This window comes from Alosa sapidissima, chromosome 2 (assembly GCF_018492685.1).
Source record: "Alosa sapidissima isolate fAloSap1 chromosome 2, fAloSap1.pri, whole genome shotgun sequence".
Lineage (NCBI taxonomy): Eukaryota > Metazoa > Chordata > Actinopteri > Clupeiformes > Clupeidae > Alosa > Alosa sapidissima.
The window spans coordinates 42899935-42913072 of record NC_055958.1 but is presented as its reverse complement, the minus strand read 5'-3'; the positions used below and the strand labels follow the sequence as shown (position 1 = coordinate 42913072).

At 49.4% G+C, this 13138-nt stretch overlaps 1 protein-coding gene across 2 annotated transcripts in view; it reads left to right on the top strand.

Moving 5' to 3' along the window:
- The window catches only part of LOC121703695 (serine/threonine-protein kinase Nek5), a 50965-nt gene that overhangs the window by 19067 nt on the left and 18760 nt on the right, over positions 1-13138 (top strand). For both annotated transcript variants that reach the window (XM_042084280.1, XM_042084281.1), the window contains exons 14-15: positions 10800-10886; positions 10998-11081. In XM_042084280.1, coding sequence (XP_041940214.1) covers positions 10800-10886; positions 10998-11081 — 171 coding nt within the window. The remainder of the gene's footprint in view (positions 1-10799; positions 10887-10997; positions 11082-13138) is intronic.

Here is a 13138-nt window from a genome sequence, read left to right as displayed (position 1 = left end):
CCTGAGAGCAGAGGCAGAGGCCCTGTACACCTGAGAGCAGAGGCAGAGGCCCTGTACACCTGAGAGCAGAGGCAGAGGCCCTGTACACCTGAGAGCAGAGGCAGAGGCCCTGTACACCTGAGAGCAGAGGCAGAGGCCCTGTACACCTGAGAGCAGAGGCAGAGGCCCTGTACACCTGAGAGCAGAGGCAGAGGCCCTGTACACCTGAGAGCAGAGGCAGAGGCACTGTACACCTGAGAGCGAGGCACTGTACACCTGAGAGCAGAGGCAGAGGCACTGTACACCTGAGAGCGAGGCACTGTACACCTGAGAGCGAGGCCCTGTACACCTGAGAGCGAGGCACTGTACACCTGAGAGCAGAGGCAGAGGCCCTGTACACCTGAGAGCAGAGGCACTGTACACCTGAGAGCAGAGGCAGAGGCCCTGTACACCTGAGAGCAGAGGCAGAGGCCCTGTACACCTGAGAGCAGAGGCAGAGGCCCTGTACACCTGAGAGCAGAGGCAGAGGCCCTGTACACCTGAGAGCAGAGGCCCTGTACACCTGAGAGCAGAGGCAGAGGCCCTGTACACCTGAGAGCAGAGGCAGAGGCCCTGTACACCTGAGAGCAGAGGCCCTGTACACCTGAGAGCAGAGGCAGAGGCCCTGTACACCTGAGAGCAGAGGCAGAGGCCCTGTACACCTGAGAGCAGAGGCAGAGGCCCTGTACACCTGAGAGCAGAGGCCCTGTACACCTGAGAGCAGAGGCAGAGGCCCTGTACACCTGAGAGCAGAGGCAGAGGCCCTGTACACCTGAGAGCAGAGGCCCTGTACACCTGAGAGCAGAGGCAGAGGCCCTGTACACCTGAGAGCAGAGGCAGAGGCCCTGTACACCTGAGAGCAGAGGCAGAGGCCCTGTACACCTGAGAGCAGAGGCAGAGGCACTGTACACCTGAGAGCAGAGGCAGAGGCACTGTACACCTGAGAGCAGAGGCAGAGGCCCTGTACACCTGAGAGCAGAGGCAGAGGCCCTGTACACCTGAGAGCAGAGGCAGAGGCCCTGTACACCTGAGAGCAGAGGCAGAGGCCCTGTACACCTGAGAGCAGAGGCAGAGGCCCTGTACACCTGAGAGCAGAGGCAGAGGCCCTGTACACCTGAGAGCAGAGGCAGAGGCCCTGTACACCTGAGAGCAGAGGCAGAGGCCCTGTACACCTGAGAGCAGAGGCAGAGGCCCTGTACACCTGAGAGCAGAGGCAGAGGCCCTGTACACCTGAGAGCAGAGGCAGAGGCCCTGTACACCTGAGAGCAGAGGCAGAGGCCCTGTACACCTGAGAGCAGAGGCAGAGGCCCTGTACACCTGAGAGCAGAGGCCCTGTACACCTGAGAGCAGAGGCACTGTACACCTGAGAGCAGAGGCAGAGGCCCTGTACACCTGAGAGCAGAGGCAGAGGCCCTGTACACCTGAGAGCAGAGGCAGAGGCCCTGTACACCTGAGAGCAGAGGCAGAGGCCCTGTACACCTGAGAGCAGAGGCCCTGTACACCTGAGAGCAGAGGCACTGTACACCTGAGAGCAGAGGCAGAGGCCCTGTACACCTGAGAGCAGAGGCAGAGGCCCTGTACACCTGAGAGCAGAGGCAGAGGCCCTGTACACCTGAGAGCAGAGGCCCTGTACACCTGAGAGCAGAGGCAGAGGCCCTGTACACCTGAGAGCAGAGGCCCTGTACACCTGAGAGCAGAGGCAGAGGCCCTGTACACCTGAGAGCAGAGGCCCTGTACACCTGAGAGCAGAGGCCCTGTACACCTGAGAGCAGAGGCAGAGGCCCTGTACACCTGAGAGCAGAGGCCCTGTACACCTGAGAGCAGAGGCAGAGGCCCTGTACACCTGAGAGCAGAGGCACTGTACACCTGAGAGCAGAGGCCCTGTACACCTGAGAGCAGAGGCAGAGGCCCTGTACACCTGAGAGCAGAGGCACTGTACACCTGAGAGCAGAGGCCCTGTACACCTGAGAGCAGAGGCAGAGGCCCTGTACACCTGAGAGCAGAGGCAGAGGCCCTGTACACCTGAGAGCAGAGGCAGAGGCCCTGTACACCTGAGAGCAGAGGCCCTGTACACCTGAGAGCAGAGGCAGAGGCCCTGTACACCTGAGAGCAGAGGCAGAGGCCCTGTACACCTGAGAGCAGAGGCAGAGGCCCTGTACACCTGAGAGCGAGAGCAGAGGCAGAGGCCCTGTACACCTGAGAGCGAGAGCAGAGGCAGAGGCCCTGTACACCTGAGAGCAGAGGCCCTGTACACCTGAGAGCAGAGGCAGAGGCACTGTACACCTGAGAGCAGAGGCAGAGGCCCTGTACACCTGAGAGCAGAGGCAGAGGCCCTGTACACCTGAGAGCAGAGGCAGAGGCCCTGTACACCTGAGAGCAGAGGCCCTGTACACCTGAGAGCAGAGGCCCTGTACACCTGAGAGCAGAGGCCCTGTACACCTGAGAGCAGAGGCCCTGTACACCTGAGAGCAGAGGCAGAGGCCCTGTACACCTGAGAGCAGAGGCAGAGGCCCTGTACACCTGAGAGCAGAGGCCCTGTACACCTGAGAGCAGAGGCAGAGGCCCTGTACACCTGAGAGCAGAGGCAGAGGCCCTGTACACCTGAGAGCAGAGGCCCTGTACACCTGAGAGCAGAGGCCCTGTACACCTGAGAGCAGAGGCCCTGTACACCTGAGAGCAGAGGCAGAGGCCCTGTACACCTGAGAGCAGAGGCCCTGTACACCTGAGAGCAGAGGCCCTGTACACCTGAGAGCAGAGGCAGAGGCCCTGTACACCTGAGAGCAGAGGCAGAGGCAGAGGCCCTGTACACCTGAGAGCAGAGGCAGAGGCCCTGTACACCTGAGAGCAGAGGCAGAGGCCCTGTACACCTGAGAGCAGAGGCCCTGTACACCTGAGAGCAGAGGCAGAGGCCCTGTACACCTGAGAGCAGAGGCAGAGGCAGAGGCCCTGTACACCTGAGAGCAGAGGCAGAGGCCCTGTACACCTGAGAGCAGAGGCAGAGGCACTGTACACCTGAGAGCGAGGCACTGTACACCTGAGAGCAGAGGCAGAGGCACTGTACACCTGAGAGCGAGGCACTGTACACCTGAGAGCGAGGCCCTGTACACCTGAGAGCGAGGCACTGTACACCTGAGAGCAGAGGCAGAGGCCCTGTACACCTGAGAGCAGAGGCACTGTACACCTGAGAGCAGAGGCAGAGGCCCTGTACACCTGAGAGCAGAGGCAGAGGCCCTGTTCACCTGAGAGCAGAGGCAGAGGCCCTGTTCACCTGAGAGCAGAGGCAGAGGCCCTGTTCACCTGAGAGCAGAGGCAGAGGCCCTGTACACCTGAGAGCAGAGGCCCTGTACACCTGAGAGCAGAGGCAGAGGCCCTGTACACCTGAGAGCAGAGGCAGAGGCCCTGTACACCTGAGAGCAGAGGCCCTGTACACCTGAGAGCAGAGGCAGAGGCCCTGTACACCTGAGAGCAGAGGCAGAGGCCCTGTTCACCTGAGAGCAGAGGCCCTGTACACCTGAGAGCAGAGGCAGAGGCCCTGTACACCTGAGAGCAGAGGCAGAGGCCCTGTACACCTGAGAGCAGAGGCCCTGTACACCTGAGAGCAGAGGCAGAGGCCCTGTACACCTGAGAGCAGAGGCAGAGGCCCTGTTCACCTGAGAGCAGAGGCCCTGTACACCTGAGAGCAGAGGCAGAGGCCCTGTACACCTGAGAGCAGAGGCAGAGGCCCTGTTCACCTGAGAGCAGAGGCCCTGTACACCTGAGAGCAGAGGCAGAGGCCCTGTACACCTGAGAGCAGAGGCCCTGTACACCTGAGAGCAGAGGCCCTGTACACCTGAGAGCAGAGGCAGAGGCCCTGTACACCTGAGAGCAGAGGCCCTGTACACCTGAGAGCAGAGGCCCTGTACACCTGAGAGCAGAGGCAGAGGCCCTGTACACCTGAGAGCAGAGGCCCTGTACACCTGAGAGCAGAGGCCCTGTACACCTGAGAGCAGAGGCCCTGTACACCTGAGAGCAGAGGCCCTGTACACCTGAGAGCAGAGGCCCTGTACACCTGAGAGCAGAGGCCCTGTACACCTGAGAGCAGAGGCAGAGGCCCTGTACACCTGAGAGCAGAGGCCCTGTACACCTGAGAGCAGAGGCCCTGTACACCTGAGAGCAGAGGCCCTGTACACCTGAGAGCAGAGGCCCTGTACACCTGAGAGCAGAGGCCCTGTACACCTGAGAGCAGAGGCCCTGTACACCTGAGAGCAGAGGCCCTGTACACCTGAGAGCAGAGGCAGAGGCCCTGTACACCTGAGAGCAGAGGCCCTGTACACCTGAGAGCAGAGGCCCTGTACACCTGAGAGCAGAGGCAGAGGCCCTGTACACCTGAGAGCAGAGGCCCTGTACACCTGAGAGCAGAGGCCCTGTACACCTGAGAGCAGAGGCCCTGTACACCTGAGAGCAGAGGCCCTGTACACCTGAGAGCAGAGGCCCTGTACACCTGAGAGCAGAGGCCCTGTACACCTGAGAGCAGAGGCAGAGGCCCTGTACACCTGAGAGCAGAGGCCCTGTACACCTGAGAGCAGAGGCCCTGTACACCTGAGAGCAGAGGCCCTGTACACCTGAGAGCAGAGGCCCTGTACACCTGAGAGCAGAGGCCCTGTACACCTGAGAGCAGAGGCCCTGTACACCTGAGAGCAGAGGCAGAGGCCCTGTACACCTGAGAGCAGAGGCCCTGTACACCTGAGAGCAGAGGCCCTGTACACCTGAGAGCAGAGGCCCTGTACACCTGAGAGCAGAGGCCCTGTACACCTGAGAGCAGAGGCACTGTACACCTGTTCACAGAGAGTTGAGTTTTTCTGCAGGGACATCATTTTACTCATTTGCGATCCATTCCATTCTGAATAAACAAACATAGTTTACATTCTTCATCCTCCGTTGCATTATTCATTAATATAATTCTAAACGGATTTCTGTTGCTCAAACAACTTGGCCCACGTATTTAAAAAATGTCGGGTTTAATCGGGCTCGGGCTCATAATTACAGTTAATGTGTCGGGCCGGGTCGGACTCGGGCACAATGTGCATGGGTTTTATGGGTACAGAACACTATCACCTCTGTAGTCACTACTCACACACACAGAGGTACACACACACACAGGCACACACACACACACACACACACACACACACACACACACACACACACACACACTGTTTCATGGGTACAGAACACTATCACCTCTGTAGTCACTACTCCTAGTCTTCAGTAGAGATGCACTGAGATGGAATTTTAGGGCCGATACGATAAGCGATATTTAGCGGTTTGTTGTGGTCGGAACCGATACGATAAGCGTTATTTAGCGGTTTGTTGTGGTCGATACGATAAGCGATATTTAGCGGTTTGTTGTGGCTGATACGATAAGCGATATTTAGCGGTTTGTTGTGGCTAATACGATAAGCGGCGGCGCGCCTGGTCTACAACCCAAGAGGGCCCCGCTGCTCATCCAGCTACACTGGCTACCTACAGTGGGTCCCAGTTAAAAATTGACACTTCATTCACGATCATGGTGATTCACGCAGCTGGGTGAAATGTAAGTACAACTGCAGCCGCTTGGGGGCAGCATAGTCCGCTGTGGCGTTCCACGGTCGAACCAGACTGTGCATTCGACAGCAAGGGCTGTGATTGGCCGAGTTTTCAGTGCGTTTCTCTGTGTTTTTAGCAGCCCCTGCAACATGCTAGTCCACTGTAGCATAAGCTTTGTACATAATGTTAAACATAGTTTTGGATTCAGTGGCAAGATTTCTTGATTGTACAGTGCCTGTCTCTCAGTAATGTTTTAAAATGAGAGCTTCGTCAGCTGGCAGTAGGCTACTTTGTCGGTAGTCATGAGAAGTTCGCTTGCTAACAGAACGTAAATATGCTGCCCAGAAACCTTGTGAATAGTTCAGATTTTTTTTTACTACACTAACGAGGTTGAAATATAGACTTTGCCTACAGCATCTCCTTAACAGTAATGTTAACAAAATGACAGCATTCATATGACAAAGAAAAACGAATTCGGTCACTCAAGACTATGCCACAGCAACCAGTGTAGGCTACAGTCCTACCCAATAGGCCTACTCGAAGCAGATAGCGTTGTCTGACGGTCGAGTGGGTTAATGCACGTATTTCCAGAACAGGTCTGCAACTTTCAGGCAGTTCTGAGTTCGAATCTAGGCAGGAGCAGAGCCATATAAAGGCCTAGGCCTATTGTTATCATTTTTTGCAAGGTGTTGCTCCTGGCAATACTTGTTTATAAGACGTTTGGTGATTCATTGATAGCTGTTTTTGGGACACGTTAAACATTCTTTATAATGAGCGCATACGGGGAGTAAAACGACTGTTACGCGCTGTTACAAAAATATGCGCGTGTTAGTTTAGTTAGTTTTGTGATGTTTTGCACTTTTGCCTCATGTGTTTTCAGGTTTGAGGGCTTTTTTGGCAAGATTGACCTTGGTTAGACTCTGCATATTATTTGTTATTTATCCGTATGGAAAATAAAGTCAATTTTCGACACACGTCTGTTATTAGTTCAATAACAAGTGTTGCTTGTTAAAACATGTGACTAGTGAAACTCAAATGATTTTAGCCAAAAGCCAAAAAATGTTAGAGAGAAGGAGAGACGCCGATGCAGCTCTTTAGTAAAAGGTGCAGAACATTATTAAACTTTGACTAACGTTTCGATGTTCGTTAGTCAAAAACATCGACACATCGAAACGTTAGTCAAAGTTTAATAATGTTCTGCACCTTTTACTAAAGAATAAAGAAAATTAAGAAGACATCTGAGCTGCACCGGCGTCTCTCCTTCTCTCTAAAACAGGGATGTCAAACGAATGCATATTGATCAGTTGTTAACTAATACTGTAGGCATAGAAGTTGCATTTGAAAATGTTACTGTTGTAGGCTGTTTTTTTTTTATTTCAGCCACACTGTTTTAAAGTGGTTAGGACCATTATTTCACAGCAATTTTGAATAAGCCATACTGCAATAGCCTACCGATTTCATGGTTGCACCATGCACATGTTCGCCGATTATGTGGCCCTCAGTAACCTATAAATTCAATGATGTGGCCCTCTATGAAAATGAGTTTGACACCCCTGCTCTAAAATATCTGTCCTGGCCTGGTTGCAACGGATTGTGGCCAAACGACAGAAGCGCGGAGAACCCTCCTTTGTCTACCAAAAAGTGTTACTTTGTGCCCCACGCTCCCCACTGCTTGTGAAAGAAGGGGGTGGGGGAGGGGGGCTTAACGTGAAAAAGCTTAATGTCCCAAAACGGCAAAGTCATAATGGTAGGCTACAGGAAGTGGGGGGAGGGTATGGGATGACCTGGGCCCGCTTCCCCGAAAGCATCTTAAGCCTAAGAGCGTCGTAAAGTCCCTCTTACGAACGTCTTAAGATTTGCCGACTGTTTCCCGAAACCATCGTAGCTTAAGAGCATCGTGAAAACACTCGTAGATCTACGAGTGCTCCAGAGTACTTGTTACCGGCTAAGAGCGTCTTAACAGTACTTCTCACTGAGGTCACCAACAGGACATACAGAGGAATTACAATTTAGAATACATAATCCAATTTACGTTCCCATTCTTTATTGTGTTTACTTGTGATGAATCAGATTTTAGCGTGCAAAATAGCATAGCCTACATTTAATGGTCATAATAATGTGATGAAAAGCGGACAAAAATGCAATCAAGTTATGAAACGAGACGTTGCCAGAATAGTTTGACATTATCTTTGCTAAGTGAATATTTTATTAGGCCTATGAGGTAAAAAGCAGAGAAAGCAACATGTGGTTTAGTCTGTAGCCTACTGCATCAAAATCTAAGCCTACACATTTCCTCTCTTTCTTACTCGACTTCTTTCTTATCTTCAAACGTGTTCTTAAGTGGCACCGCGAAAAATTATTGCATGGTGCAACAATCTAATCTTAAAATAATTACAATTATTTATGTCTCTGTGTGGTATATAACCTACTTGGGATCCTTACATGCAGATGTCAAAGTGTTTCTATTTTTGTATTGATGTGAATTAATGTGTAGATCCGAAGTTTAAATGGTAGGCCTATAGCTGTGACGTGCAGTCACCTGACATCACCGTCAAATCAGAGGATATTTCAGAACTATTAACGTGGACAGCTCCCCTTAAGAGCATCTTAAGAGCAGTGCATGCGCGTTCACGCTACAAGCATGTTCGGGAAACAGTCGGAAAAACCAAACGAACGATCGTAAGATGAATCGTAGAAAACCCTCTTAAGAGCGTGTCTCCGTCGTTATCGGGGAAGTGGGCCCAGAGCCGTCTTCGCTGTGCTATTCAGAAAGCATCTTCTATTATCTTTCCAGGCGCACACAGCTCGTTATAGCCTATCGAGTGCCTTAACAGATAGGCTCTGCTCTTGGGTTTGGCCTCACAGCGAACTCAACCCTCTTGTTGCTTGCAGTTTGTTCAATAAAGCGATGCAGATTACATTATTTATTTCTGATTAATTGCGTCTTTTGCAACATCTGCTTGTTAGGCTGGGCTACTGTCAATGTCCTGTACAGGTAAATGTTCAACAATTGCTGGTGTAGGCCTACAGGCTATAATCAATTAGGGACTGTTCATTATTTATTTAAGGGGCTACTGGAGGAGTTTTGGGAGCGTTAGTCAAAAAAGACGTGACCCTCCCTCGCCAGCAAGAAATTTTTCTATGACCCTCAAAAGTGATTGAGAAAAAACGCATGACCCTCCCTAGTCCCAACAATTTAGGCTATTGATGCCTTCTGTAGGCTACTGGGTCAATTTGGGAGCTTGCATGCTACGACTCCTTCCTTTTGGCCAGTTTGCAGGTAGCATAACGTCTTTTTCAATTCATAGAAGGGAGAGCCCAGTCTTTCGTGTGACATTGAGGTGCGCAAATAGTTTTTAATAGCCTGTTCAACTTCGAAAAGCTTCGTTCACCCGATGCCAGTCACTGATCGCAATTTCAAATTTCGGGAAGCTTCGTTTTTCAGTCATCTTTTTAAGTGTTAAGTGCAGTAGGCCCCTATCTGCCCCCTTTGGAATTATATCTAGAGCCTATTATAAGGTCCAGTGCGTTATGTCCTGGGATTCGGACGTGCTCAAAAAGAAAAGAAAAAACACTTGTTGCTTTGATATCTTTTTCGTTGTCGTTTGAACGTCGGCAAGCAGGCATGTTGCGGTTGCAATTTAAGTGAAATTTCTACAGTAGGCCTACAACATGCAACATGCTTGTTAGGCTGGGCTACTGTCAATGTACTTGTACAGGTAAATGTTCAACAATTGCTGGTGTACAGGCTATAATCAATTAGCTAAATCATTTGTCTAGCTGTTTAAAACAAATCGTGCTACATTCAAACGCAAAAGGTGCTTTGATATCTTATTCGTTTGAACGTCGGCAAGCAGGCATGCTGCGGTTGCAATGAATGAGGATAATTGGTTTTATCTGCGGATTTATTTTTTGCATTATTTTGAATATGACTCGCTCCAGTCTCAACAGCACAGCTACTTTTTCCACACGCATCTAAGTTCTAACACACATAGGCCTATCCCCTCTCGCTTTCTCTCTCTCCATCCCTGCACACGGTGCTTTCTTAAGCTGCACCATCTTACAACAATTGCATCTACATTTTCATATTAGAATGTTTTGCCAAGTGTAAGCTTAAACTACCGTGATCAATTTAAGTTCCCGTGCCCCCGCTGAAAGTCTCATGCGCTTATCGTTACACTATCAAATCTATAAGTAACCGTGACAAATAGGGTATAAGATATATAAACTCACGCTATTGTATTATCATATATGTTTGGTAATGGCTCAGCTTTCTCTGATTGTTCTACTGACTTGGAAACTGCATCATAGAAGCAGTAAGTCAGATCGAATCAAAAATAGTAGTGGCAGAACTCCAAAGTGACACCTTGTGGTTGTTTGTGTCAACTGCAGTTTGTGCCATTTCTGCTGAGAAAATGGGGTGCGTGATTCCTGAAGGAACCCGTCCAAACTTAACTGGGACCCACTGTATGGTGGCCCGCATCAAATTCAAGGCTCTAACGCTTGCCTACAAAGTAGTCTCCGGTTCTGCTCCCACCTACTTGAATGCCCTTATAGACATATGCTGCCTCCAGACCGTTGCGTTCCTCAGACGAACGACGGCTAGCTCTACCACCGGTACGCTCAGGCCAATCCAAACTTTTCTCATCTGTTGTTCCTCATTGGTGGAACACACTGCCAGTTCCTACAAGGGCAGGGTCATCCCTCTTCATCTTCAAAAACCTCCTGAAGACCCAGCTCTTTAGAGAACATCTCCTCTCATAGCACCACTTACAACAAATCTTGCTGATACCAGCACTTACCAGCCGTCTTGAACTGACACTCAACTGTTAAAAACAGCACTCACTGATGCACTTATTCTTACTGTACTCTACTGTTTTTTAAATTGTCCTAAAATGGTTGAGAATTACTTTAAAACTTAATATGTTACCATGTTGTTAGTCGCTTTGGTTAAAAATGTGTTAGCCAAATGTAATGTAATGTAATGTAAAGCGATATTTAACGGTTTGTTGTGGCCGGTACCGATACGATAAGCGATATTTAGCGGTTTGTTGTGGCCGATACTGATACGATAAGCGATATTTAGCGGTTTGTTGTGGCTGATACGATAAGCGATATTTAGCGGTTTGTTGTGGCCAGTACCGATGTGATAAGCGATAATATTACTCTTGGAAAAAAAACAATTGTGTGTGTGTGTGTGTGTGTGTGTGTATTAGGGTCTGCGTCCCAGCACTGCAGATGATAACAGGCCTGTGGTTGCCCCGCCACCTCAGCAGCTCCCAGCACACAGGAGACCACAGCAGGTGTGTGTGTGTGTGTAATGTGTGTGTGTGTGTGTGTGTGTGTGTGTGTGTGTGTGTGTGTGTGTAATGTGTGTGTGTTGTGTGTGTGTGTGCGTATGTGTGTGTGTGTAGGACTACCTCATGCAGCTACAGATGATCAGACAGCAGTACCAGGATGAGATTCGAGAGTTCAGGAGGAGAGCAGCAGCAGAGAAGGTGATACACACACACACACACACACACACACACACACACACACACATTTCTAGGGTTGGGTATCGTTTGGGTTTTATCCAATACCGGTGCTAAATCGATACTTTTTAAACGGTGCCGGTGCCGAAATTTTGTTTTTAAAATGTTTTAAATTAAAATGGTCTAAAGCATGAATTGCTTTTTTTTATTGATATGCAATTGAACTGTTATATTCAATTTACTATCAATATAATTGCTCCTACGAATAATACATTTAAATCTTAAAACAGCTTGCCATGCATGCACACACAATGGTAAGCTCTGCTTTCAAGTTTACCCAGCGTAGGCGGTTTGCCATAAGGTATGGTAAAACCGCTTGCCATAGAAATGCCAGGTCATGGACAACGGCATTTGCAAGCAAGCTAATCTAACAGGGACTCTACTTTCCAGTTAATTCAGTGTGTTCCCAAATGCTTCAAGAAATTTCATGTCTTAACCCATAACACACAATATTTTTGAACATGTTAGAGACTACATGTCGGTGTTGAAGTGTTTAGATTCCCAGCGCAAGCCTAGTAGGCAGCATTTTAACAGCAACTATGGCTATGCGCTAACACCAGTCTGCTGAGTTTAATTAGCAATAACGTACGGAGATGGTTTCGTAGCCTCTTTGACAGCTCAGTGACATCTGGTATGTAACCTACATATTTATGTTTTTACCAGCGAACTTTTAACATGATAGGTTACGGGGACGCTGGCGAGACACGCCGCTCCGTCTGGCATCATGTTTTTGTTTGTTTTTATGTAATGTTCGTAATTTTATGTAATGTTCTGTTATTTTTTTGTATTTATTTGTCAAGTTAAATGTTTTCACCTTTTATTTACGTTATTTTCGATAGTTGTTGTGTTATTCTTGGTCCTTTTTTCTGGCTGATAACTAACGGTAACGTTAGTTTCTATTCGACTGGGCTGATGAGCTTGCCTTGACTAGAAGCTAGCCGTCCCTCTTCCATCTGACGCTGCACATCCTCTGTCTGGACGGAAAGATTGCTCAGGGCAATGGGCCTACTCTGCGAGAGATCTGCAGCAGCCACGACCACCGAGCTGCGGCTGACCTGCGAGCTGCCATAACGTTAACATTAACGTATAGCCTCTGACGCTGGGTGCCTGCAGTCTGGATTGAGTGCTGACGTGGGGAGCTCTGATGGCGACGTCGGGAGAAGCAACAAACGTCTTGCTAAAGCCACCGAGCTGCTGATCAGCAGGAAGATCGCCCATCATGACTTCAGACTGTTGTTCTTCCGGTGCTCTGCTCTCCAGACTGCCAGTAGTGCTAAATCTGAGTTGGTCAGTGAAAGATCTTTGTTGGTCTTGGATTGGCAGTTTCACGCGGGTCATCATTGCCCTTGGACTTTTTCAGCCGGTTGGAAATTGGACTAATTTTAACATGATTATTATTATTTTATTTATTTATTTTCAATTTTCTGTGTTGTCTGTCTTGTATGTCTTAGTGTCACGGGAACGCTGGCGACTACGCCGCTCCGTCCAGCATCTTTTGTGTTTGTTATTTTAAAAAAAATGTTTTTGTCATCTGGTGTCAACGCTGGCGACTACGCCGCTCCGTCTGGCATTTTTTGTCTTATTGTCTTTTGTTTTTTGTCAATGTATTGTATGTAGAGCGCTTTGGGTTGCACTTTGTGCATGTTAAATGCGCTATACTAAATAAAACTGACTTGACTTGACGATCTTCATATTCATTGTGATGCTATATGGGCCTCATGCACATGGATATCATGCCATTATGTTGTTTAGAACACACCGTGAAATAAAGTTTTCACCTTAACTTTGCTGATAACATTTCAAATAAATGCCAGTTAGCGCATTAGCAAGGATATTGTGTAACATATAGGCTACTATTGATGTTGTTTCATAGCCTTTTGCTTGTGTGTAGTTGGGCCCACTGCTAGATTTTGACAGGAGCTCGTGATATCGCTTTAAAGTAAGCCTAAGCACTTGGGCTCACGCAAGCTGTCAAACACTGTCCACTCGCCTATGTGGTGCACCCCTCTGGTTTATACATC